Source organism: Ictalurus punctatus, chromosome 12 (assembly GCF_001660625.3).
Source record: "Ictalurus punctatus breed USDA103 chromosome 12, Coco_2.0, whole genome shotgun sequence".
Classification (NCBI taxonomy): Eukaryota; Metazoa; Chordata; class Actinopteri; order Siluriformes; family Ictaluridae; genus Ictalurus; species Ictalurus punctatus.
In genome coordinates, this window is record NC_030427.2 from 26,953,972 (window position 1) to 26,980,925 (window position 26,954).

At 39.1% G+C, this 26,954-nt stretch overlaps 1 protein-coding gene across 4 annotated transcripts; it reads left to right on the forward strand.

The window, feature by feature from the left end:
* Positions 1-10,449: 10,449 nt before the first annotated feature.
* Positions 10,450-26,013, forward strand: LOC108272463 (NACHT, LRR and PYD domains-containing protein 3). 4 transcript variants are annotated; one of them, XM_053684322.1, is made up of 12 exons: positions 10,450-10,974; positions 13,959-14,101; positions 14,930-15,046; positions 15,961-16,014; positions 16,253-18,034; positions 18,408-18,602; positions 18,992-19,165; positions 19,668-19,841; positions 21,035-21,208; positions 22,739-22,912; positions 24,243-24,416; positions 25,265-26,013. In XM_053684322.1, exons 2-12 carry the CDS (start codon positions 14,049-14,051, stop codon positions 25,269-25,271), a joined length of 3,078 nt encoding a protein of 1,025 aa, XP_053540297.1. In that variant the 5' UTR covers positions 10,450-10,974; positions 13,959-14,048; the 3' UTR covers positions 25,272-26,013. The 4 variants fall into 4 exon arrangements, with proteins under 4 accessions (XP_053540297.1, XP_053540300.1, XP_053540299.1 ...); XM_053684325.1 differs by lacking the exon at positions 22,739-22,912; XM_053684324.1 differs by lacking the exon at positions 21,035-21,208.
* The last annotated feature ends 941 nt before the right edge of the window (positions 26,014-26,954 follow it).

Genomic DNA, 26,954 nt, shown 5'->3' on the forward strand with positions numbered 1-26,954 from the left:
CTTTAATGGCCCAGACTTCAATAACAGAACAAGCTGGTCTTGATTATATAGCACTTGGAAACATTGAGAGTTTAGTTTGATGAAAATTGTCTCCATTGCAGTTGTCTCTATGAACAAGAATCATTGCAGAGTCGTATACTGGATGGAAAGAATACAACATATTTGTAGAAATAATTTTAGATTGAATAATTAATGTGATTTTATCATTTGAAAGTGTAATATTTTATGCCAGTATGCATGCGAAATACTTTTACTTTCATCATACAAGCAGGAGCAGTGCTATATGATGGCCAGAGGTGGCACTGGCCCCCAGGTGCCCCCGCCCCCCGCCCCCCACCAAATGTCTTGTGATTGGCTTGGTTTTGTGCCAGTCAGTTTCCAACCATTTCTGGTGAAATTATTGATTTAAAGCATTTCAGTGCTCAAATCTGGTGACGGTCTTGTACATCGGATGGAGTGTGTAATTTCTTCAAGTGGAAATTACATGATCAAACTTTGAAAGATATAAAAACAAAAGTACAGGTAGGTAGTCAGGGGGATAACCTGGCCTGGGCATTCGGGGCTGTAGCACTGAAGATTTTTTCTTTAGCCCTGAATAATTCTCCACTTTAAACGGTTTGTGACAACGGAACTGAAGGTCACTTAAAAGAAGACTTTGTATGGCACTGTAGCAGTTAAACCCATACAATGACAGCTTAGCTGTGCCTCCCCTTGGTTAGTGACAGCAAACTAGCCTAGTTTTGTGTTTGATAGCCAAAAAGTTTGATATTTTATCGGTCTGGTAATCCTGCAAACAACCGAGGGCAAGTTTTATCACAAATCCGACTTTTTGTCCAATTTCGACATTTTTAAGCAAAAAAACCCCCAAATAAAACATGGAAACGTTTATTTAGAAGTACGTTTTTTAAGAGGTTTTTGATGGAGAAATATCTAGGCTCAGCCTCAGATGATAAACAGTCCAGTCTTAAAGCTTTCATTCTGTGAAACTCTCAACTTTTATTTTGTACTTGAAATCTGATAGAAATTGTGAAAGACATACTGTATGATTATGGCCAAACCACAAAAATGGTTAACGTAAGCGTGGCTTTCTGGGGTTTTAAAGTTGTTCGAATCTATTCTGTCAGTGTTTGTCAGTACTGTATGCCTTTGTGGTGTCTTTATGAATCATTATGGCAGAAGTAAATAAGTGCTATACAATTTGGAGTCTCCACCCATCCATCCATCCATCCATCTTCTATACCACTTATCCTTTTCAGGGTCACGGGGAAACCAGGAGCCTATCCCAGGGAGCATCGTGCATAAGGCAGGGTACACCCTGGACAGGGTGCCGATCCATCACAGGGCTCAATCACATACACACTCATACACTACGGACACTTTGGACATGCCAATCAGCCTACCATGCAAACTCCACACACAGGGCCACGGTGGGAATCGAACCCCTGACCCTGAAGGTGTGACGCGAACATGCTAACCACTAAGCCACCGTGCGCCTATCAATTTGGAGTCTGTATATAGAAAACAGCTTGTTGTTAGACATATATTATTCTCAGCTAATAGACTTGCTTTTTTCCATTGCAAACAAGATATTGCATATTGACATATTGCAACAAATATAATCTACATTTAGACTTATTATCAGTGAGAAGTGTAATCTTCATCAAATAAAACTACACTTGCAGTCACAGTGGCAGATGCCATGGTGTTGTGTTATAATGAAGCAATTATGGACATGATTAAAAAACAGCTGGAATCATTGAATTGCCTTAACTAATTAAAATAACAGTGATTTAGTCTGGAAGCAGAATATGATGATTAAACACGCAGTGGTTTCTGAGCCTGGTCTGACATGTGACATCTTTTCTTGATGTTTTCTGACATTCATGTAGTTTTATGATGTATAACTCCCTCATGAGGCAGCTCATCGTCATTACACTTTCATAGGAATATATTTTAGCAAAATATAAACCTGATGATGGCGTGCTGTGTGAAAAAATTTTTGTCCTGTGGTCACGCAGAAGATCGGTACTGTCCCAGTCATTGCACAGGATGTGTAAAACATGTGTGTGATGGTCTGGGAAAAACCTTTTGGATGTCGTTGTGTCTGAATTCTGTATCTGGTTTTGACCAAATTTATTTATTTATTTTTCTGACATAGCATACTTTAACATCTCATCTTCAAACTTCAAACACAAATATATGTTTTACCAAAACGTGTTGTGGAAATGTTTTTATTTAGTCTAGTTTCTAACCTTGGCTTGGCACCTGTGTACAAAGATCAACAAAAACACTCTCTTGATACACTATATAGCCAAAAGTATGTGCACACCCGTATGTACTTGTTGAACATCCACTTCCAGATTTATTCCCCTTTGATGTTATAATAACCTCCATTCTTCTGGGAAGGTTTTCTATAAGATTTTGGGATGTGTGTTCAGAAAGACGTGTAATGTAGTGTGAGTATGTTTTTTGGGGGGGGTTTGTATTGAAGAAGTAGTTGTTATTGTGTTGGTACACATTATTGTGAAGCGTGTTTAAGGAACGCTGGCTCCCCCCCCCCCCCCCCCCCCCCTTTTAAGGACGGGTTTGTAACGTGGTTGGTGAGTGCTGATGTACATGTTCAGAGCCGGAGTGAACATGACGACGGTGCCGACACGTGAACCATCTGAAAACACACACAATCACACACGTACAAGTAATGACTGTTAAAAAAAAAAAACAAGCAAACGCTAACTACATCCGTCATACGTAGTCTTAATAATTATATAGAAATGCTGACGTTAATGCATTACACTAATAAACTGTATATGGTAAGAAACAATACCACCCTACAGCAATTTACACTCTAAATCCTGCACCATACCTTCAATATTCTTTCAATGTGTTGTCAAAAGTTCCGTTTACTCTTTTATTATTCCGTAAATGACCATTTTTATTTCATTATAAAAGCATCTTATAAAGCCATGATAAAACCCATGATATAGTAATAGTATTAAAACCATGAAAAGTCCAGAAACACAACAAGATAAACAAAGCATAATAAAATGGTGTTATTGAGCTCAAACTCCTCCGGCTTGAAGATGTTCCCATGGCTTAAAACTCCCTGACTGTAATAAAGTGCTGACACTGGAGTCTCCTTCCATGAATGTTTTCATAAATTTCACCATGATACATTTTCCTTTGTGAAATAACACATTTTTACCCGGTTATCTGTTTATTATTAGCCCTAGATTAATGTAGATCACACGCCATTTAAGTCCCTCTGTAATAATTACTACAGTAACTATATCGTATTAGACGCACATAGAATTGTATCAGAGCCATCGTTGTATCATTTGAATGATCTTTATTTATTTTTGTAAACAATAATATTTTATAGGTTTCTGCACACTGCTGTTATCCTCTTTGTGGTAGGCGCTGATGCAAATTTGAGTTTCTGCAGCCTTCTCCAGCATCTTTCTCTGCAGCAAGCTCCTGTAAGACTCTCACATAAGTTGTGTAGCGCTCTGTATCATCTAAAGCATCTTCCCTAATAGACAATGGTGCATATTTATCCGTAGGGTTTGAAAGTATTTTTAACTGGTCCTTGTGGGACTCGAGCTGCTGCTCTAGAGTCAGAGTGGTGGGGTATGAAGGTAGGACCTGAGGGCAATATGTTTTGATGTAATGTGAAGCTGAAGTGAGTGGAGGAGCAGAGTAACAGGCAGCGATGCGGTTAATGATCGCAATCCATGATGTCTGCTCTATTTCACTCTCGGCCTGGAAGTAGAAGAGTCTGGAGTCTGCGGTCCTGACGCACAGCACATGCGGTCTGTTTTTGTAATCTACAGGGTATGCGACGGCATGATGCAGTCTAACGGCATTATCGTTGTCTGCCTCGCAAAATTTAGCATTGCCTTTTTGTAGATGCAGATCCATGCCTTTTAGAACTGCAGTAACTGGATTCCATACCCTCTGGCCTCTTTTGGGTTTTCCTCCATTCTCGTCCATAACTCTTTTGCAGATGAGATATCCTTTTTTGTAGATAGTGCTGGTAGGGTCGTTTTCAGTCCCAAATGATGAGTTACAGGCAGAATTTTCTGGAAAAGTCCTTTTCCTCCCTTTGTGATCGCCATTAAGATCAGCATTCAGTAAGAGTATGGCCCAGCTCATGTAGTACAAATCAGGTTGTAAATTGAACGGTTGTCCAGTACACTGAATGTACCAATGACTGAAGTGAGCTATCAGTAGATGCTGAATCTCAGGTTCATCCTCTGGCCAAAACACTCCAAGGAATGATCTGAGAGCCTCGATCAGAGACATAAATCTAAACATAAAGTGCCTGACATACGAGTTCACTGTTACATCGGTTAAATCCAGATCCTCATTCAGCTGCCACATAATCTCCCGGACATCTGATCCCTGGCAAGGATTTGCCCTTGCAAATATTTTTCTCCGTTGTTACAAACGGAGGGTTTCACTTGCTGCATTTTCCCAGAGTTGATCTTATGGAAGTCTCTCACCACTTCTTTCTGCTCTGCTGCTCCTGATGCAGCTTCTTCTTGTTCATCTTTGTCCGGCTTTATCCACTCGTTTTGAAGTTTTGAAGCACTGATGATGAAAACGATAGGACATAGATATCGTGATTTGGTCAGTAGTTCTGTAAATAGCTCGCAGTATGAAGCTCTTGCTGTGTACAACTAGAATGTGTATTATATAACAACATCACATCCCCAATGCAACCGACGTTCAAGTGGAAACATTCCCGAACTTTCTGGCGTTCTGTCAGAGAGTCGCGTGGTCACGGTGTCAGCGTGGACTGTCACTCTGAGCTACGAGCTGAAAATAGTAATGGCATCATATTGGTGCATCAGTTATTTCATGTAAATTCTTTAGTAGTTATATCATACACTTTCTGTCAAACTGTCAATCAAAGTGTTGTGTGTGATAATTTATGACCCTCTGTGCTTCCCTGACTGGCAGGTCTGCAGGGGTGGTGAGGGGGGTAACCCTATGGAGTTTATCAGCTGGTCAGTCTGGCTCCTTTGTGTCTGGGGGTGTTGTGGAGAGGTGTGTGTTGGGGGGAATAGCCCCCCTCCCAACAAAATGGGTCATTTTGGCACCTGTATGTCTGGGTTGTGTCCTTCCATTCCTGGGGGTGTGTGATTTGTGTATTGTGGGGGATCGCCCCCAACAAATGTGTTTATGTTAATGACACTGTTGTGAATCGTGTTTCTCCCTGAATTAATCACACAAATGTATACCTTTTTGTGGTATAAGAGAATGTTTGTTTCTGAACTTACTTTTGTGGTATTGTTTTATTTTGAAGCTTAAGGATGGTTTAGGTGAAATATGTCTGAAAGAGTATCAATGTTTAATATGGCTGACAGTCAAGTCGTGTACATTTAGGCCCTCTGTAACACTGTTTGATCAGAATGTGTGATCTTTCCTGGCAGTTGTCTGTCTGTGTGTGAGAGAGACATGTGATTTCTGGGGGTTTTGCTGACCAGAATGCTTACAAATGTGTATATGTTAACTAATTAAGGAGAGAGTCGTGTGTCTCAGTGCTTAAATAATGGTTAAAAAGTTATGCTGAAGAAGCAAAAGTCTAAGGATCCCTTAACCTTCAGATTAATTATTTGCAATTTCTGCACACAATGCTTGAAAAGAAACACGTATAACGAAGTTGAAAAGGTAGAAAGGGGTTCTATGAATTAGTTAATGGGCTATTAATCGCTATTAAACTAGTGCTTAAACAGATACATTGCAGACAAATATAGATATAGACAGTTTTATTTTGTACATGCATATGAACTTCACCTATCATCATTCCCTGGTAACCAAATCTGTCACCACCTAATAAAACAGTTTAAGACACTAACCAAAGTAAGTATACATACTGAAGCTGTGATAAAAGAACAAAAACAATGAACCTTTCTTTAAAAAATTCCTAAATCCTCTGACCAAGTATACGGCTGTGCCATCTGCCTATTAAATAAAGGCCAGTCCTTTATGCTGAAAAGAAGGATCAAAATATTCTGCCAGTAGTTTGGCACTGTGACTCAAAAAGTTGTCTTTCATCTGACATCTGAAAGCTAACTACTGTCCCAACTGCCGCTAACTACTGTCCCAACTGCCGCTAACTACTGTCCCAACTGCCGTACAATACTGATAATGCTCTTACACTTAAGAGGGCTGAATGGAAGACCTTGTTAAATAATATTATTATGTTTCTTCCTTATAATGTCTTATATTTGATAAAATATATTCTTATACATCGCATATTACTTTTTGCCTTTTCTTATATGTTGACATGGTAGAAGACGTGTCAATGGGCAAAGCTGGTGCGAAAATGATCCTGCACAAGGATATGCCTTTGTAAGTGTAAGTGCCGAGTCAACGTAATCCTTCACATGGTATTCATAAGGTGCCACAGGTTTCTGCTACTCTATGGATCACACTGAAGTTTGAACAAAATGGTTTGACTTAATACCCGCAGCAGTAGTGTACAAGTCATTTCTTCCTAATTTGTTTATTAACTTTTATTGCGTGCCTAAATGGAATAAAAGTTGTTTGCCAGATTCAGATGCTAAACAAATTGTTATAAAGTTGGTAACTTATCAACAAAGGCTGTACTATGGTTTCTTATATGATGCCTTTAAAATGGAAAAATATTTTCACCGTTCACTGTTCTGTTGGAAATATGCCTCAACTGTTAAAATATTTTGGAACCTTTACAAATAACTCCTGTTTCTATAACTTTGGCTTATAGTGTATATGACTGCTCACTGTCATAAACTCATACAAGGAAATAAACAGTAATCATTTTGACTCCAGATCAGGAGTGGGTAAAGACATACTGGTGATCTGATCTATATTATATATACGTACTTTAGATAATGCCTCTCTGAGGGCCATGTTGGAATGTTCTCAAGTCAAAGTACTGTAGAACTCCTCAGCATTAGATCACCTCATCATACTCTTTCCATACCATCATGCTCTTTGCCTGACAAAGCAATTCACATTCTATGTCAAAACATATTTGACAGTTGGGGTCTAATTCTAAAATCACCAGACACCAAATGTACAACAGTTTTGTCTTTCTGCCATCACAAAATAAAAATGTTTAAACCTTCACCAATGTAGTCATGGGGTGTGTGTACATTTTTCACACTACATTAATGGAGGGGATCCTTATAGACTGTGGAACAGAAATGTACTCAGTATGTCTCCACCGATTTATTTCACATTGCCGTACAACCATTTTTTTTCTTTTTTTTACCATTATGGACGGAACACCCATTTCTTTTAAAACATCATCTTTAAATGTCTTTCTACCTCCTAAAAAAACCCTCGGCCTTCAGACACGATCTTTGGAGTTGTTGACGCCATGCTCAGGGTTAAACAACAACGTCTTTACAACATGTTCATGAATAAATTGCCAAACTAACATCTTGGGGTTTTTTTTTTCTTGGAGCAGCAGTCAGGTCCTCTCTCATTTCAACAGGTCCTCTTGTTGGTGAATACACAGCATTCCTCTAGGGGTATTAGGATTTCTCAGAGCAGACATTGTAACAGATAGTTGCAGAGATTCTTCTGTGTTTTAACTACAACTTTTTAACCATTATTTAAGCACTGAGACGCACGACTCTCTCCTTAATTAATTAACATATACACATTTGTAAGCATTCTGGTCAGCCAAACCCCCAGAAATCACGTCTCTCTCACACACAGACAGACAACTGCCAGGAAAGATCACACATTCAGATCAAACAGTGTTACAGAGGGCCTAAATGTACACGACTTGACTGATTCTTTTAAATCGCACGTTTCTTTTAAACAGCATGTTTAAACGTTTTACCTCCTAAAGGTTTATGTTTCGAATATATGTAAAAACATTTTTTACATTTCTTTGGCCACATCGATGGTTTATCTGTTTCAGGGGTTTTTATTTCAGTAAATGTTTATTCAAAGTCACGCCGTTCTCCCAAACACGTAATCAACAGTTGTTTTCATATATTTCACAAGCAAACATTCTGCTCATATATATTCACATTCAACCATCATGCTTTTCTAACAATGTGTTTACACAAACAAAATAACGCACACAGTAACAAAAACACACGCCCATATTAAACATTGATACTCTTTCAGACATATTTCACCTAAACCACCCTTAAGCTTCAAAATAAAACAATACCACAAAAGTAAGTTCAGAAACAAACATTCTCGTATACCACAAAAAGGTATACATTTGTGTGTGATTAATTCAGGGAGAAACACGATTCACAACAGTGTCATTAACATAAACACATTTGTTGGGGGCGATCCCCCACAATACACAAAACACACACCCCCAGGAATGGAAGGACACAACCCAGACATACAGGTGCCAAAATGACCCATTTTGTTGGGAGGGGGGCTATTCCCCCCAACACACACCTCTCCACAACACCCCCAGACACAAAGGAGCCAGACTGACCAGCCGATAAACTCCATAGGGTTACCCCCCTCACCACCCCTACAGACCTGCCAGTCAGGGAAGCACAGAGGGTCATAAATTATCACACACAACACTTTGATTGACAGTTTGACAGAAAGTGTATGATATAACTACTTTCTTTTCTTTTCACATTTGTAAGACTGTTTTGGCAAAAATGTTTGTGATTTAATTACAAAGCATATCGATGGCCAATTGATGTTGTTATGGAAACATTTATTATTTGGTCTTTTGGAGAACTGTAGAGACAAGCGCAGTCAGGTTTATATAATACATTTTATTCTTTAAATGGCAAAAGGTTTTCTTGTAAAAAAAAAAAAAAAAAAAAAAAAAACCCCAAAAACCCTGTGTTATATCTTTCAGGAAAGAAACGGAACATTATATTGACTCAATATGATCCTCTGTGAAGCAAAAAGCAGTTAAAACTTTAAAATCTGTAAACTTTTCAATATCTTTACGTAGATCTACATTCAACCCCTCTAGTGTGCAATTGTTTGTTACATCTGTGATGTCTTTTCTTGTCTTTTCAAATATCTGTAAAAAAAAAAAAAAAAGTTGTCTTTATATAATAAAGTGAAAACTTCCACTTCATTTTTCCGTTTTCAGAGAGGGAGAAGTTTATTATCATTTCGTCAGTGACTTCAGAAAAACATTCAAATCAGCTGAAAGGATGTAGAATGGTGAGATCAGAAATAAAGACACCAAACTGTAATTTTCCTTGTTGCTGGTGTGGAAGTACATAAGAGTTGCCTACATCTTTAGTAGCGTTAGTATGTTTAACCTGGAAACGGGAATATGGAACCGCTTTAAAACCATTTAAAGTACGTTAAGGACCGCTGATCTTCCTTTTTAGCTTTCCTTTAAAATCTAATTAAAGGTACATCACAGCAACATTTGATAACTGTTTCTGTGAGTCTAATTCCCTCATCATCATCATCATCATCATCATCATCATCATCATCGTCATCATCATCATCCATTTGATTATGTACAGTGGGTGTAATTGACTAGTTTCATGGAGAAACCTGTTACAGAATTAAATCCCAATTGTAGATATTAATTGTTTTTGTAGCTGCTGTTATTTCAAGGCTTTTAAAAGTATGTTCATGACATTCCACATGATCAAGGTCTGTTTAATGACAAATAGGAAAAAAATGACATGAAAAAGGGCATCATGAAATAAAAATATATTTTATTATAATTAATTCTGTGTTATTTATTAATTAAATGAATTAACATTTTGTAACTTGTACATATATTTATTGATGCATTTACTCATTTCATTATTTATGATCATAGGCATATTTATTGAATTCATTTGAACTAATCATGTTTTAAATAAAGTTCGTGATTTCTGCACAGCACAATGTAAGGAGCACCGAATCCCTGTAAGGGCTCTTCACATCACACACCTGTCTGGACAGATGTGGAGAGCAGAGATTGTGGTCTCTGGTATGAGGTATGAGGAGGAAAGAACTGAGCTAGAGATGCAGATTGGAAAACAAAACATGACACTAGAGAACTTGCTGGGGAAAACATCTGGGAAAATGCATCGCCCCCTAATAAACTATCGAAAAATACTGGGATAAGTGAGACTTTAGTACTCTAGTAGGAATATCTAGTATATAGGTATTTATCTCTTTATTTTCTTTTATTGATGTATTATTGTTTTGGTATTATTATTATTATTATTATTATTATTATTATTATTATTATTATTATTATTATTATTATTTTGCTTTTCCTGCCAATGTACTGCCCACACTCCATTCCAGTAGGTGGTGGTAATGCACCTTTAGTGGTTTGCCAACCGCCATTGAATCAAGAAGAAGAAGAAGACGCAGAAGCAGAAAAACCAGCAGAAGCAGAAGAAGCAGCAGCAGCAGAAGAAGCAGAAGAAGAAGAAGAAGCAGCAGCAGCAGCAGCAGCAGCAGAAGAAGCAGCAGCAGCAGCAGCAGCAGCAGCAGCAGCAGCAGCAGAAGAAGAAGAAGAAGCAGAAGAAGAAGCAGAAGAAGAAGCAGAAGAAGCAGAAGAAGAAGCAGCAGAAGCAGAAGAAGCAGCAGAAGCAGAAGAAGCAGCAGAAGAAGAAGCAGAAGAAGCAGCAGAAGAAGCAGCAGAAGCAGAAGCAGAAGAAGCAGCAGAAGCAGAAGCAGAAGAAGCAGCAGAAGAAGCAGAAGAAGCAGCAGAAGCAGAAGCAGAAGAAGCAGCAGAAGAAGCAGAAGAAGCAGCAGAAGCAGAAGCAGAAGAAGCAGCAGAAGCAGCAGCAGAAGAAGCAGCAGCAGAAGAAGCAGCAGAAGAAGCAGCAGAAGCAGCAGCAGAAGAAGCAGAAGCAGAAGAAGCAGCAGCAGAAGAAGGATTTTTCCTCTCTCAGTGTCCATTTTGTCGCTGCTGGAAAAGCAAAAAAAAAAAACAAAACAAAACAAAAAAACAAACAAACTCAGCACCAGGCAGAAACGGTGACATTAATGTCACACAACGTGGACTGTTGACTAAACGTGAGTTATTTCTTTAACAGAAACGACTTTATATTTTATTGTCCTCGTGTAAAAACAGGAGTAAGAGAACCAGACCCGGACTGGACTTCGGGAGGAGGACCACTGCCCTGCTGTTTGTTTGTTTGTTTGTTTGTTTGTTAGCACACTTTATATATAAGTTTCTCTCTTTGATTAACATTCAGTGTTTGGGGAATTTAGATTTATTAGTGTGGAACAAACACAATGTGTTTTAAGATCTGGCTTCTACGGAAAAGTCCATGATTATTATTATTATTTTTCTAAGCTGTTATCTCCAGATCATAACTTAGTTTTCTTGTGATGTCCCTACAAAACTTTCTCTTTAACATTTCTTTTACTTTTCAGTTCCACAATGTTTTCAGTTAGTTCAAGGTTTTCACGGTGCAGTTAAGCAGCAGCTCATCCTGAGTTTTTAGTTGCGCGGCTTTTAGACACTTAGCGGTAACAGCACCGAAAGCGGGAAACGAGCTCCTACACAACCAAAACAACTTCACTTTAAATACACAACAATCATTTTAAATAAATAAGAAACAAAACCAACACACAAGAGGGTTCATTTTTATATTTATGCTTTTACATTTAAAAAATGGGCAAAATCGATCAAGTTTAAAGAGATGCTATAAAGCATTAAGCCAAATAAAAATTCATTTTTATTAAAAACATGATTTAAGAAACTTTATTATCCATCCATCCATCCATCTTCTATACTGCAAGGTGTGGTACACCCTGGACGGGGTGCCAATCCATCACAGGGCACAATCACACACACATTCACACACCCATTCATACACTATGGACACTTTGGACACGCCAATCAGCCTACCAGGTACTCAAGTACTCTAAATTTCTAATCTAATTTCTACTGGAAATTACTGCCAAATGTGTCTCCATGGGTTCTCTCTACTGTAGCAAAGGGTTCTATGGTACCACAGTGGTCAACACAGAGCAGAGCCCAATGTTAGCGCAGGAAGTAAGATCCCTCTTGGACAAAAGGGCCATTGAACATGTACCCCGTTCCCTGTGGGAGGGAGGTTTTTACAGACGTTATTTTCTGGTCCACAAAAAAGATGGGAGTATACGGCCAATTTTAAATCTGCGTCATCTGAACTGATGCTGACGCCCATGTGGCGTTTGTGGCGATAAATCTAAAAGATGTATATTTCCACGTAGAAATATTGCCCTGTCGCAGGAAGTTCCTGAGGTTTGCGTTTGGAGGCAGCGTGTACCAATATCGGGTTCTTCCCTTCAGGCTAGCTTTATCCCCTTGCACCTTCACAAATTCAGTCATTCTGGCTCTCTTGCGACTCCAGGGCATCCGTGTACTAAACTACCTGGACGACTGGTTAATTCTAGCATGATCCAGGGAACTGGCGCTTCACCATCGAGATGTGTTTCTCGCCCACATGAAGAGCTTGGGGTTCAGGTTGAACCTCAGAAAAGTATGCTTTCTCCAGTGCAGTGGAGAACTTTTTAGAGGTTACAAGGATTCTACTACGTTGAGGACATTTCTATCCCCAACATGTGTAGGGTCAATCCTATCAACATTGAGCAAGATAAAGCTAGATCTTGGCATCCCCTCCAGTCTCTAGGAGAGACTGTTAAGGCATATAGCAGTAGCAGACAACGTCATACCGTTGGACCTCTTGCACAGGATCCTATTGTACAGGATTCTGCTTCAGTGGTGGCTGAAAACTCGGGGGTTTCGTCCAAGGACGATACCTCTGTGAGTAATCAGTGTCACGTGGTGATGCCTAGGTGCTCTGAGAATTTGGAGGTGTCCCCGGTTTCTAACCTTGGGTCACACTCTAGAGGTGTTTCCTTATCGCGAGACGGTAGTGACCGATACCTCCCTCCCGGGCTGGGGCACGGTCTTATACGGCAGTCCAGCTCATGTTCTCTGGAGCGGCCCTCATCTGGAGTAGCATATAAATCACCTAGAAATGCGGCCCGTGTTTCTAGCATCATGTGTTAGGTGTGACAGACAACACAGCGCTGGTCTCATATATCAGCCACCGGGGAGGATTATGTTCTCGCAACTAATTCTTCTCTGGGCAGAGGAAAAGTTTTTGTAAGGGAGTGCAATGTATATTCTGGGCAACTGGAATGTTGGGGCAGACATCCTGTTGAGGCAGGGGCTGAGGCTCAGGAATTGGGGGCTCCATCCACAAATGGCGGAGTCCATATGGTGGAGGTTTGGCCAAGCGGAAGTGGATGTGTTTGCCTCCGACGGGACATTGGGTTGCCCTCTGTGGTTTGCCCTCACTCCTCCCACACCATTGGGCCTGGAGGTCATGGTGCACACACGGCCAAGGTCACATCTGTACATTTTTTTCCCGTGATCGCTCAAGCTCTAGTGAGAGTTTGCCAAGACTGTCTATTTCGGCTGCTAGTAGCACCTTATTAGCCAGCTCGAATATGGTTCTCAGAGATAACATCCCTGCTGGATGGCACTCCTTGGGAGATTCCGATCCGCGGGGATCTACTGTCTCAAGCCAGAGGGCTGATTTATCACCCTCGGCCGGAACTATGGAAACTGTGGGTCTGTCCCCTGCGGGGCACCAGCTCATAGATTCTGGTTTCACACCTGAGCATGTAGAGTCCAAGTGACGACTTTTTGTCTCATGGTGTGAGGATTGTCAGCTAGACCCACTGAACTACACAATAGCTACAGTCCTGTAGTTCTTACAAGGACGTTTCGCGGCAGGGTGGCTCCTTCTACATCAGGGTCTACATGGCCACCGTTTTGGCCAGCCACTCCCCTATTGATGTAGCCTCTGTGGGGCAGCATCATCTAGCTTCAAGTTTTATGCGTGCTGTCAGGCAGTTGAGGCCCATCTGCAGACCATGCATACCTCCACAAACACACACACAAAGATTTTGTTTTAGGAGCAACATTTTCTTTAGTTGAGAGATGTGAAAGATTTTTTCCCCCAACTTTACCTGTGTGTTTGTTTTGTGTTTTCTAGGAGTGTAAGTAATTCCAGCAGGAGCGATCAGCATCTTCAGGACTCAGCTGTGTGTCCACGAGCTGTCTGTGTATACACTAATATTCAAACATGGAGACCCCTGACCTGGACACAGATGATGTGACTCCACCCTCAAAAAACCAGTAAGCTACCATGTCCTAGTATTTTAGTCATTAAATGTTCATATCTGAAATATGTAGTGAGTTTATATGAAAATAATAATTGAATAAAAATTTATACTAAGCATGAAAACTTAGCAGTCATCACTTGAAAAAACTGCTAGATTCTGTTGATTGTAAGTAAAATGATGTCCTTATGAAAATTAACCATACAGTCGAACAGTGAAGAGGCATGAGACAATTCACTAAAGCCACGATACGAGACATATCCCTATACAGGCTTCAGAAGACGTTACTGACGAGACGGTGTTTACACGAATCAAACCACTGCAGTATCAGTACAATAGGGGAGTTAAACTCAAACTCTGCCTGAGCCACTTCAGCATTTTTGTGAGACCCTGAAGGGCCATAATCAAAGATTATACATTTTTTCCTCACATTTATCATTTATTATATAAGGTGCAATTTGTCTCTTATTATTAACATCTTTATCTTTTTCAGTGAAACTGTCATAAAGCTATTTCATGGCACCATTATTAATGTACAAAGATTGTAAATTGAGGCGCAAATTGTTTTCAAGAAAAAAACAGATGCAAGCCAAATGAAACAAGGCTGTGGACTATTAAGTAAGCATGCTTCGAGGCAGTTAGGTTCCCACTCGCAAACTTCCTGCTCTGTATGCTACGACCTCTGCTGCTGCCTAGTGTGTAAGGAGAGGTAGAGGTCATAACAAATATTAAACTGAAATCTCACGATATACGATAAGATACAAAAATTTCTCACCTGTATTCTGTATCCTGATTATTGAGACAATGAAATTCTGTCTCATGTCCACTCTATAATGTTGTACAGTAAACTCAAGAGAAAGAGATCAGACTCACCAGAACCCAGCTGTGTCTCCATGAAGAGTGATGCGCCTATGGATTTTCCTCTGAACATTAGAAACAGAGACTCCTCATCTGCACACAGGTAACATCTCATAGTTCTCATAGTTAAAGTCACAGTTAAAAGCTGTGCTACAAAATTAGCAGCTGTTTTGATTTATATTTTAGTTTCTTGGTCTTTAGTGATACTACAGAACTTTATGAAGGTCAAAATGTCTTACAGGTAATGTCTTAAATGCTAAAGCAAGAAATGCTAATATAAGCAAAACAAACTGTAATGGAAACTGGAAACAATATGTAATGACACTAAAACTACTACTACTACTACTACTACTACTAATAATAATAATATGTGGAGTCACGTGGGCTGGGAACAAACCGTCAACACGGTTGGTCAGTAGGTCTACTGATAACTAAATTGTCCCTACAGGTGATGGACTGAATCTCATCCACAGTGTAGTATAATTCTGGATAGAGTTTCAGATTTTTATACCTGTGAACCTTTCTAGCAGGTTTTTATAATAATAATTATCTGTGTTTGCATTTAGGACACATTATCTGTTCATTCTGAATGATGTCCTCATGTACTGTTAAAACCATAATGACCATATACAGTCCCCTCCACAAGTATTGGAACAGCGAGGCCAATTCTTGCACTTTTGCTATACACTGAAGACATTTGGGTTGGAGATAAAAGATGAATGAGACAATAGACCAGAATTTCAGCTTTCATTTCCTGCATGATAAGGTGCCATGTTCTAAGTTATTTAACACATCTAGATGTAAATAATGTGGAAAAAAATCTAGAAAACCTACAATTAAAATGGGTACATTTTTTCTCCAGGTCCACAATGTTGGTGATGTTGTATTTAGCACTGTGTTTTTTAAATATTAATGCCCTTACTACAATTATTTTAGTAGAATTGGGGCTAAAGTTTAGACTACAGTATTAAAGTGAAGAAAGTTATTGTCTTTAACAGCTACAGTTTTTATTCCCAGTGTTCTACAGAAGTCAGGAGACAGAAGAGAAAAGAACATCATCACAGCTACAGGGTAAGATCAAACCCAACAACATGACGGTGACACTGACGCGCTGGTATTATAAACATCTCTGCTGTTATTTCCTGCAGAGTGATTAGATTATAGAAAACATACCGTAGAATACGGCAAATACACAGTGAGAACATCATAAAGAATGGTTATCTGTGGTAACCAGTCAGAAAATGTGATCTTAAACTCTAATAATTCAACCCCATGTCTCACCATGTCTTTTTACTTCACCCTGTCACAGACACGACCCAGAACCTGCTGCTGTAAATGAATTCCAGGAAAAGTTCAAATTAAATCTGATGAAGAAATTTCAGTGTTTAAACGGAGTGATGATAAACCCGGAAAACCGAACACTCCTGAATGAGATCTACACAGAGCTGTACATCACAAAGGGAAACAGTGGAGACGTCAATAAAGGACATGAGGTGAGACAGATCGAGGCAGCATCCAGGAGAACAACAACAGAGGAAACACCAATCAAATGCAATGACATCTTTAAGCCGTTATCTGATCAAGACAAACCCATCAGAACTGTGCTGACAAAGGGAGTCGCTGGCATCGGAAAAACAGTCTCTGTGCAGAAGTTCATTCTGGACTGGGCTGAAGGGAAAGCAAATCAGGACATCCACCTCATTTTTCCACTTCCTTTCAGAGAGTTGAATTTGATGAAGGACCAGAAACTGAGTCTGATGGATCTCCTTCATGTCTGTTTTAAGGAGACAAAAGAAACAGAAATGTCCAGTTTGGAAAAGGTTCTGTTCATTTTTGATGGATTGGACGAGAGTCGTTTTCCTCTGTATTTCCAGAACACAGAGAGAGTGTGTGATGTAACTGAATCAGCATCAGTGGATGTGCTGCTGATAAACCTGATCAAAGGGAATCTGCTTCCCTCTGCTCTCATCTGGATCACCTCCCGACCCGCAGCAGCTGATCAAATCCCCTCTGAGTGTGTCCATCGAGTCACAGAGGTACGAGGGTTCAGTGACCCACAACAGGAGGATTACTTCAGGAAGAGGATCAGTGATCAGAGCCTGGCCAATAACATCATCACACACCTGAAGTCAATAAGAAGCCTCTACATCATGTGCCACATCCCAGTCTTCTGCTGGATTTCAGCCACTGTTCTAGAGAGAATGTTGGATGAAGCAGAGAATGGAGAGATCCCCAAGACTCTGACTCAAATGTACACACACTTCCTCATCATTCAGACAAACATCATAAGAGACAAGTACTCAAAGAAGCAGGAGAGTGGTGAAGAAATGCTTCTCAAACTGGGACAACTGGCTTTTGAGCAGCTGAAGAAAGGCAACCTGATCTTCTATGAGGAAGACCTGAGAGGGTGTGGCATTGATGTGAGAGAAGCAGCAGTGTACTCAGGTGTGTGTACGCAGATCTTCAGAGAAGAGTTTGGACTTCACCAGAGTAAAGTGTACTGCTTTGTTCATCTGAGCATTCAGGAGCATCTCGCAGCTCTCTATGTGCACCTGACATTCATGATGGAAAAGAGAAATGTTCTTAAACAGTCCTCTGACCAGTTGACTGAAGAAATTACAATCTCAGCTGTCCACAAGAGTGCTGTAAATCAGGCCTTAAAGAGTCAGACTGGACATCTGGATCTTTTCCTCCGCTTTCTTCTGGGTCTCTCACTGGAGTCCAATCAGAACCTCTTACATACCTTAGTATCACATACAGGAAGTAGCTCCCAGATAGGGCAGTGGAACACAGTAGAGTACATTAGGATGAAGATCGATAGAGATCTTCCTACAGAAAAATCCATCAATCTGTTCCACTGTCTGAATGAACTGGGGGACAATTCTCTAGTGGAGGAAATCCAACACTACCTGACATCTGGAAAACAAAGTGAACTCTTTTCTTCAGAGTGGTCTGCTCTGGTGTTTGTCTTACTGACATCAGCAGAGGAACTGGAGGAATTTGACCTGAGTAAATATAGCTCTACAGATAACATAAGAGATGGGATTCTTGTGAAGGTGATGCCTGTGATTGCAGCATCCAGAAAAGCAATGTAAGTCAATCTGAATAGAACTCTTCTACTGTTACAGTGTTAAGAGAACAAATCAAATGTCTTAGCTGTTCAGATGAATCTAACTCTTCATGACATTTTAGACTTTTTCTTTTCTCCTCTTATGAACATTTAAGATCAGACTCTTGCTTTCCCATTTGATGTCCCGGATCTTATACTCCATGTTTATACAATGTGTGTGATGATGTACGCAGCTGAAAACTCCCACCAAGCCGAATCTGAACAGCTCTGACTGTGTGGGACTTTTGTCTAACGGATGTTTGTGCTTTTGAAACTGAGAAGTTGCAGTGAAAGGTTTGAGGACTTGTTTGATAATTTGCATTACTGTTAGTTCATTACGTATTATTTCCTTCAGCATCAGGTGTGATACAATTCAAGAACGTGGTTGTTCAGCTCTGGCCTCAGTGCTCAGCTCAGAAACCTCCAATCTGAGAGAACTGCATCTGACTGTGGATACACTGGATCTGACTTGGAGTAAACTAGGAGACTCGAGAGTGAAGCGTCTCTCTGCTGTACTGGAGAATCCTCATTGTAAAGTAAAAAATCTGAAGTAAGATCATCCCTCTGAGAGACACAGTACCTCACTAAAAGCTGCAGTTAATAGTTGTGTGCAGTTCTGTTTTTTCAGTTAAATCAGTACAACATACAGAACAAATATATTAGTCATTAAACACATCACTTGTGCAATAATAGTAATAATTAAATGCACTTAGATATGTGTATAAAAACACATTTAAACAGAGATTTAAAAAACCTGACTCATTACTTTCAGCATAAACCATCAATAGTTTTACACCATAATTGGTCAGTATTAATAATATCTTGTGATTGGACAAAAGAAGGGAGACAGTCCAACATAACAGACACATCATCTTTACAGTACGTTTTAAACCAAAATGAAAATGTGTTGATGAAGAGTGTGTCATTGTGTCTCTGCAGGTTGTGTGATTGTGATATCTCAGATGAAGGCTGTACTGCTCTGGCTTCAGCTCTGAGATCAAACCCCTCACACCTGAGAGAACTGGATCTGGCTTTGAATAAACTCGGAGACTCAGGAGTGAAGTGTGTCTCTGCTGTACTGGAGAATCCTCACTGTAAACTGGAGATACTGAAGTAAGATCATCTCTCTGAGAGTCACATGACCTGCTCCTCAGTAAGACACATTCTCTAATAGTGAGACTGAAGCAGAGGTTTTAGGTTCATCATCAATGTCCTGAGGAGGAAGATTGTTTCTTTTCATCATCATGGCTGATCCTGCGCTCTGACCCAAACTTCCTAACAAGCTGGGAAATGTGAAGAAAAGAATTTCACTGTGCTGTAATGTATATGTGACAAATAAAGGTTTCTTCTTAAGTATAAATGTACACACACTCAGGAGCACGAGTAGAATACGAATTAAGAGGATTTTCATGAATACCAAATTTCTTGTGTAAACGCTCGTACAAACGATTTACACACAAACCCGTTCATATCCAGTTTTATAAATGAGGCACATTGTTAATTAGAATAAACAGATGATATTAAATCCTCAGTTCATTCTGAATAATAAAATCCCACACATCATCTTTAATGTAATGAAAATGTGTTGATGAAGAGTGTCATTGTGTCTCTGCAGGTTGGAGTGTTGTGGTGTCTCAGATGAAGGCTGTACTGCTCTGGCATCAATTCTGAGATCAAACCCCTCGCACCTGAGAGAACTGGATCTGTCTTCGAATAGACTAGGAGACTCAGGAGTGAAGTGTCTCTCTGCTGGACTGGAGAATCCTCACTGTAAACTGGAGATACTGAAGTAAGATCATCTCTCTGAGAGTCACATGACCTGCAGGGAAATGGTGCAAATGATCTCAAAATAAAGAATTTTTAAATTAAAATTGGAAGTTAATGTCATAGAACCGAAAAGGTCAAAATATGATGAAACATTTGATTTTTAATTAAAAATGGAGTCACTATGAAAATCTGCTGAAGATCTGCTTTACAGAAGCAGCCCAATGGACTTCACTGTAAATTTATCAGTCTCACACTTACTTACTTTTTCTCTCTGGGGAACACAGGCCACTGACGACCTTCCACCATCTTTCACAGTTGTTCACTAACCTCTCCAGTTGTTTTCACTCCTTTAGACCTATCAACGCCCAAAGTACTATTTTAATGACTTTGGGGTCGTTTATCGATCTTTTAGTAAAGTTGTGTGTAAATGTTTGCGTGAATCAAACCCAACCCGAATTTTCCACCAGATTTACAAAAGTCTCTGAAAGTCTGATTTTCTTCGTACTCGCTTTAATGATTAGTTTTATTTGTCTTAATTTATGGGTTTGTTTTGGCTCACTTTTAAAATATTTTAAAAAATAAGTGCCAATAATATAGAACATCTGATCTTCACAAATTTTTTCAGTGGTGCTCTTAGTCCCTGATCTAGTGAACTAGCATGAGGATGTGTTTTTGATAGAAATTCCAAAGCACTTCTATAAGTCGCTCTGGATAAAGGGGTCTGCTAAACGCTGTAAACATGTTTAAAATAAGCAATTTAAACTCAACAGAATATTATATATAAAATTACCATATATACTATATAAATTTGCAGAAATCCATGCAAATTTATATGATTTGAAGTTGATCAAGTCAAGGTTTACATTCGTTAGTCTGGGGCTCAAGCTGGGAAATGTGAAGAAAAGAATTTCACTGTGCTGTAATGTATATGTGACAAATAAAGGTTTCTTCTTATGTATAAATGTACACACACTCAGGAGCACGAGTAGAATACGAATTAAGAGGATTTTTCATGAAAATTTCTTGTGTAAACGCTCGTACAAACGATTTACACACAATCCCGTTCATATCCAGTTTTATAAATGAGGCACATTGTTAATTAGAATAAACCGATGATATTAAATCCTCATGTCATTCTGAATAATAAAATCCCACACGTCATCTTTAATGTAATGAAAATGTGTTGATGAAGAGTGTGTCATTGTGTCTCTGCAGGTTGTGTAATTATGATATCTCTGATGAAGGCTGTACTGCTCTGGCTTCAGCTCTGAGATCAAACCCCTCACACCTGAGAGAACTGGATCTGTCTCAGAATAATCTAGGAGACTCAGGAGTGAAGTGTCTCTCTGCTGTACTGGAGAATCCTCACTGTAAACTGGAGATACTGAGGTAAGATCATCTCTCTGAGAGTCACATGACCTGCTCCTCAGTAAGACACATTCTCTAATAGTGAGACTGAAGCAGAGGTTTTAGGTTCATCATCAATGTCCTGAGGAGGAAGATTGTTTCTTTTTACTGCACACTGATGATCTGTCACAGAGTCTTTGGGTCAGATGTACGTATGCGAGAAGCTGCAGCACAAAACGTGACTTGATGCGACTGCAATGTGTCTAAAATTACTGTGAAATTTACTGAACACTGTAACTAATCACACAAACTGCAGCTCAGACACAAACTAAATACACTGTGTGTGATGCAGGGTTTAAAAGCAGCAGGGAAATGGTGCAAATGATCTCAAAATAAAGAATTTTTAAATTTAAAAAAAGATAAAAATTGGAAGTTAATGTCAGAACTGAAAAGGTAAAAAAAATGAGTCACTATGAATAGGGTTGCCAGATCTGCTTTACAGAATCAGCCCAATGGACTTCACTATAAATTTATCAGTCTCACACTTACTTACTTTTTTCCCTCTGGGGAACACAGGCCACTGACGACCTTCCACCATCTTTCACAGTTGTTCACTAACCTCTCCAGTTGTTTTCACTCCTTTAGACCTATCAACGCCCAAAGTACTATTTTAATGACTTTGGGGTCGTTTATTGATCTTTTAGTAAAGTTGTGTGTAAATGTTTGCGTGAGTCAAACCCAACCCGAATTTTCCACCGGATTTACAAAAGTCTCTGAAAGTCTGATTTTCTTCGTACTTGCTTTAATGATTAGTTTTATTTGTCTTAATTTATGGGTTTGTATTGGCTCACTTTTAAAATATTTTTAAATAAATGCCAATAATATAGAACATCTGATCTTCACAAATTTTCTCAGTGGTGCTCTTAGTCCCTGATCTAGTGAACTAGCATGAGGATGTGTTTTTGATAGAAACTCCAAAACACTTCTATAAGTCGCTCTGGATAAAGGGGTCTGCTAAACGCTGTAAACATGTTTAAAATAAGCAATTTAAACTCAACAGAATATTCCAGATATACAATTGCAGTAATCCATGCAAATTATGAGTTAAGGCAAAATTATAATGGTTAAGTCTATGGGTTACTGATCAGAAGGTTGGGCCCTTGAGCAAGGCTCTTAACCCTATCTGCTCCAGGGGCGCTGTATCATGGCTGATCCTGCGCTCTGACCCAAACTTCCTAACAAGCTGGGAAATGTGAAGAAAAGAATTTCACTGTGCTGTAATGTATATGTGACAAATAAAGGTTTCTTCTTATGTATAAATGTACACACACTCAGGAGCACGAGTAGAATATGAATTAAGAGGATTTTCATGAAAATTTCTTGTGTAAACGCTCGTACAAACGATTTACACACAAACCCGTTCATATCCAGTTGTATAAATGAGGCACATTGTTAATTAGAATAAACAGATGATATTAAATCCTCATGTCATTCTGAATAATAAAATCCCACACATCATCTTTAATGTAATGAAAATGTGTTGATGAAGAGTGTGTCATTGTGTCTCTGCAGGTTGTGGAGTTGTGATATCTCAGGTGAAGGCTGTACTGCTCTGGCTTCAGCTCTGAGATCAAACCCCTCACACCTGAGAGAACTGGAGCTGTCTATGAATAAACTCGGAGACTCAGGAGTGAAGTGTCTCTCTGCTGGACTGGAGAATCCTCACTGTAAACTGGAGATACTGAAGTAAGATCATCTCTCTGAGAGTCACATGACCTGCTCCTCAGTAAGACACATTCTCTAATAGTGAGACTGAAGCAGAGGTTTTAGGTTCATCATCAATGTCCTGAGGAGGAAGATTGTTTCTTTTCACTGCACACTGATGATCTGTCACTAATCACACAAACTGCAGCTCAGACACAAACTAAATACACTGTGTGTGATGCAGGGTGAAATTCTTCAAATAGAAATTTTGTACTGTTAGTGAGGATTCTTTCTTTAGTCTGTGTCTATCTGCTATGAACAGGGTTGCCAGATCTGTGTTACAGGAGCAGCATTAAACTTATGTACTTTTCCTCAGTAGTGAAAACACTTTTCACATTATTTTCATAATCGATTAGTTGACTTATTATTATTATTATTATTATTATTATTTATTATTATTATTTTATTTTTTCCCCCCGATTAATCTGATGGGGAAACTTTCAGTACCTTTTTTTTGTGGTTTATTTAAAATATAATCCACAAACTGAGTGTTACAAATATAAACTTTACACAAAAACTTTACACAACTGTTTTTCCAAAACAGAAAAGAACCCAATACACACACACACACACACACACACACACACACACACACACACACACACACACACACACACACACACACACACACAAAATATATATTCATTTAGGACTCTAGTTTAATTCGGTGCTTTTTGTGCATCCATAAAAAGTAATGCATAAATATTATAAAATAAATTTTATATACACTATAATTTTATAATATTTCTGCATTACATTTTATGGATGCACAAAAAGCACCGAATTAAACTTCAGTCCTAAATTAATAATAAAAACTCACTTTCACTGCACCTTGTGGTTTCTGTTACTCACTGCCTTTAGGAATATTATTTTACTTGTGTTTACTTCTGATCATAGTGTTTTAATTAGACATTACAGATCTTACTCCTGCTCCCACTGTGTATCAGCGTGTCTACACTGCGCATGATCAGCAACGCGGCCTCGTCACTAACACATCACTTCCGTTATCATAAACGACAGAATTTACACTGCAAGCGCACGGATACAGCATATAATGACAATAAACTTAAATTAAACTAAACCTTCTAAGCAGCTTGCACCAGTTTCCCTGCCCCTTACACATAGTGAAGCATTTTGGACATGAATATAACTTCGTGCTCGTGCAGCACTGTTTGATCTCCGTGGTGTTTAATATAAAATGCCCTCTCACGCGCGCGCACACACACACACACACCACTTATTTCAAGATACGCAAAGTATGTCTTGATGTTCATAAACTGAGAGAGTGAAGAGTGTCATTGTGTCTCTGCAGGTTGTGGGATTGTGAAATCTCAGATGAAGGCTGTGCTGCTCTGGCTTCAGCTCTGAGATCAAACCCCTCACACCTGAGAGAACTGAATCTGTCTGAGAATGAAATGAGTTACTCAGGAGTGAAGTGTCTCTCTGCTCTGAAGAATGATGAACGTTACAAACTACAGACACTGGAGTGAGTGTTTTTTTAAAAATTATTTTGTACATTAGTATTAGTTTGTACATTTCATTTTAGTTGCAGTAAATATCAGATTATCGGATACTGGGTTCAAATTTCACTATATTCGATTCAATCAGACTTTTTCTAACAATTAGCTTTAATGGTGTTTGGTATTGATTTAAAATTGATGTGAAAGCAGAAGACAGGGAGTCAGACAGAGTCTACAAAATGTCAGCACTGAGTGCATGAGAGTGATTGTAAATGAACACCTCGTCTCCTTGTGACACCCTGCTATCTCTGACTTCATACTGCTGCTTTTGTCTGAATCACATGATCTCGGCTTCTCCCTGTTTCTGATCAGCAGCAGATTTTCTTCCCACTCTCATAAAAGCGAATTAAAATCATCATCTTTTATGCCACACTGCTACAAATATTTTATTTAAGGAGTCACTTTACTCTGACACTCCTTCCAGCACTCCACCTCCACACCGTGTCTTCTGTCATTCCTGTAAAGTTCCCCTCCGCTTGTTCTTAACGTCTGCACGTAAATACACGTGTAGAACAAGAGATAAAACACACAGCAGTGATCACTGTTTTAAAAATAAAGCTCTACAGACTGTGATTGTATAAGAGCAGTGATGTGATGGTAAATATCTGCTCATGTTCCTGTTAGATCTTGTGGAAGTTCTCATCTGTTCTAGCTAAATGTTCTAACAAGTGTATTCTATAAGAATGAAGGAATGTTGAATGATTATGAAGAGGAGATAATAATGTTTTCCTCGCAGCAGAGATGATTACATGCTGTTGATCATGAAGTACCACAGTCTAGATTTTGGTTATTAATTCAGATATCTGTCTTTTAGATTTTAATAGACTATACACATCTGATCACTGAGTAGAACGACCTGTGACCCCTGGACAACATTTCCTCAATCCCAATGAAAACCTGAGGGATTATTTGGAACAGCAGGTGAAAAACCACACGAACTCCAGCTGGACCCAGTCAGTGGAAGACGGAGCTGAAATGGACAGGAACAGTTTCATGGCATTGGTGGGATTCTCACCTGACCGGATTAGCATCTGAGGAGTTTATGTGAAGAAGCCCCTGGGAGACTCACTGCAAGTCACATTTATCACTCTGTCCTTTAGCTGGTATTTAATATAGTGTAGATTTTTTGGTTCCAGGATCAGATCTAAACTGCTCTTTATTTTCTCTGATATCTGATCCCCATTTCTTTGCTAGTATCAGCTGATCATACCCGGTATGGGATCAGTGCCTTCTCTATTACTTAAGTATACGCTATTTGCAGTATTTTGCATAATTGTGTCTCATATACAGTACATTTTGAAGAAGTGAATATGTTGTATCGTTGTATTAGACTACAACTTGGGAAGAATACAGTAGACACTCGGAGGTAAAGTTAACTCGTGTATTAAAACCAGAGCAAGAGAGAGAAACATATCAATGCGCATGGCTAATTACCAATCAGAAATCAATGCTAAAGGGAGTGATTCCACTTAAAGAAATAGAGCCACTCTAAACACTACATTTCCCCCCCCCCTTTTTAAATGTATGTAACACATGAATAGAAAATAAAACATTATAATTTGCTCTGTGCAGATGTTGTTTTTAAACCGTCTATGACTACAACTATAACTACTACGGTTTTAATTCTAAAACCACTTCAGTTGTTTACAGATCCAGTCTTTTAGGTGGCGCCCTGTTCCTTTCGGGGTAGCGCCTCTGTATCTATGGAGTAACATGAGGGTTCTTTTCAAGGGAGAATGTTTCTGTTGCAGGTGTCATACATTTGTTAGTGTCACGATCAGAATCAAGTGATAAGTATTTTGATTGCATCTCAAAAATACTGTCTATTACCGTTAAACCCTCTCCCCATATTGCCATATTTGGGTATCCGGAGGATTATAACAGGTACAACTCGAACCAGTTAGATCTCTTGGTGTTCACTTCCTTGTTAGCAAGACGGCACCGCCTTTTCCATTGGAAATCCATAAAGCCTCCCTCCAGCACTCAGTGGCTCAGGGATGTAATGTCTTTTCTAAAATTGGAAAAGATTAGGTACTCTCTGGGTGCCAAGTCTGATAGGGTTTACAGTAAGTGGCAGCCTTTCTTAACCTTCAAGTCTATGCCATCTTTGTCTTCTGATTGAGGGGACCCCCCCCCCCCCCCCCCTTTGTTTTATTTATTAAAATTTTTAGTTTATTCATTTATTTGATTTTTTTCATTTATTTAATTTTAGCTATTGATATTTTTAGTGAGTATGTATGAATGTGTGTTCTACTCTATATGCAAAACCTTTCAATAAAAATACTCTTTAAAAAAAAAATAAAAAATCAAGTGATAAGTCTGGAGGACACACTGTGTCTGGTTTTTTTTTGAATGCAGACTGTTCAGGGGTGTTCTTTGGTTGAGCATCCAGTAATTTTTTTTTTTTCCTGATCATACTAACACATTTTTATCAGTAGGAAATAAATCTTGGGGAAAGTCAGGTTATTAAAGACATGCTAAAGCTTCTTAAAGCACTTCTGCCC

Bases quoted from the DNA above. Each gene is read 5' to 3' on its own strand.
- LOC108272463 (XM_053684322.1), top strand. From the start codon at position 14,049: ATGGAGACCCCTGACCTGGACACAGATGATGTGACTCCACCCTCAAAA. The intron at 14,102-14,929 runs GTAAGCTACCAT...AATGTTGTACAG, and splicing joins ACTCCACCCTCAAAAAACCA to TAAACTCAAGAGAAAGAGAT. The intron at 18,603-18,991 runs GTAAGATCATCC...GTGTCTCTGCAG, and splicing joins TGTAAAGTAAAAAATCTGAA to GTTGTGTGATTGTGATATCT.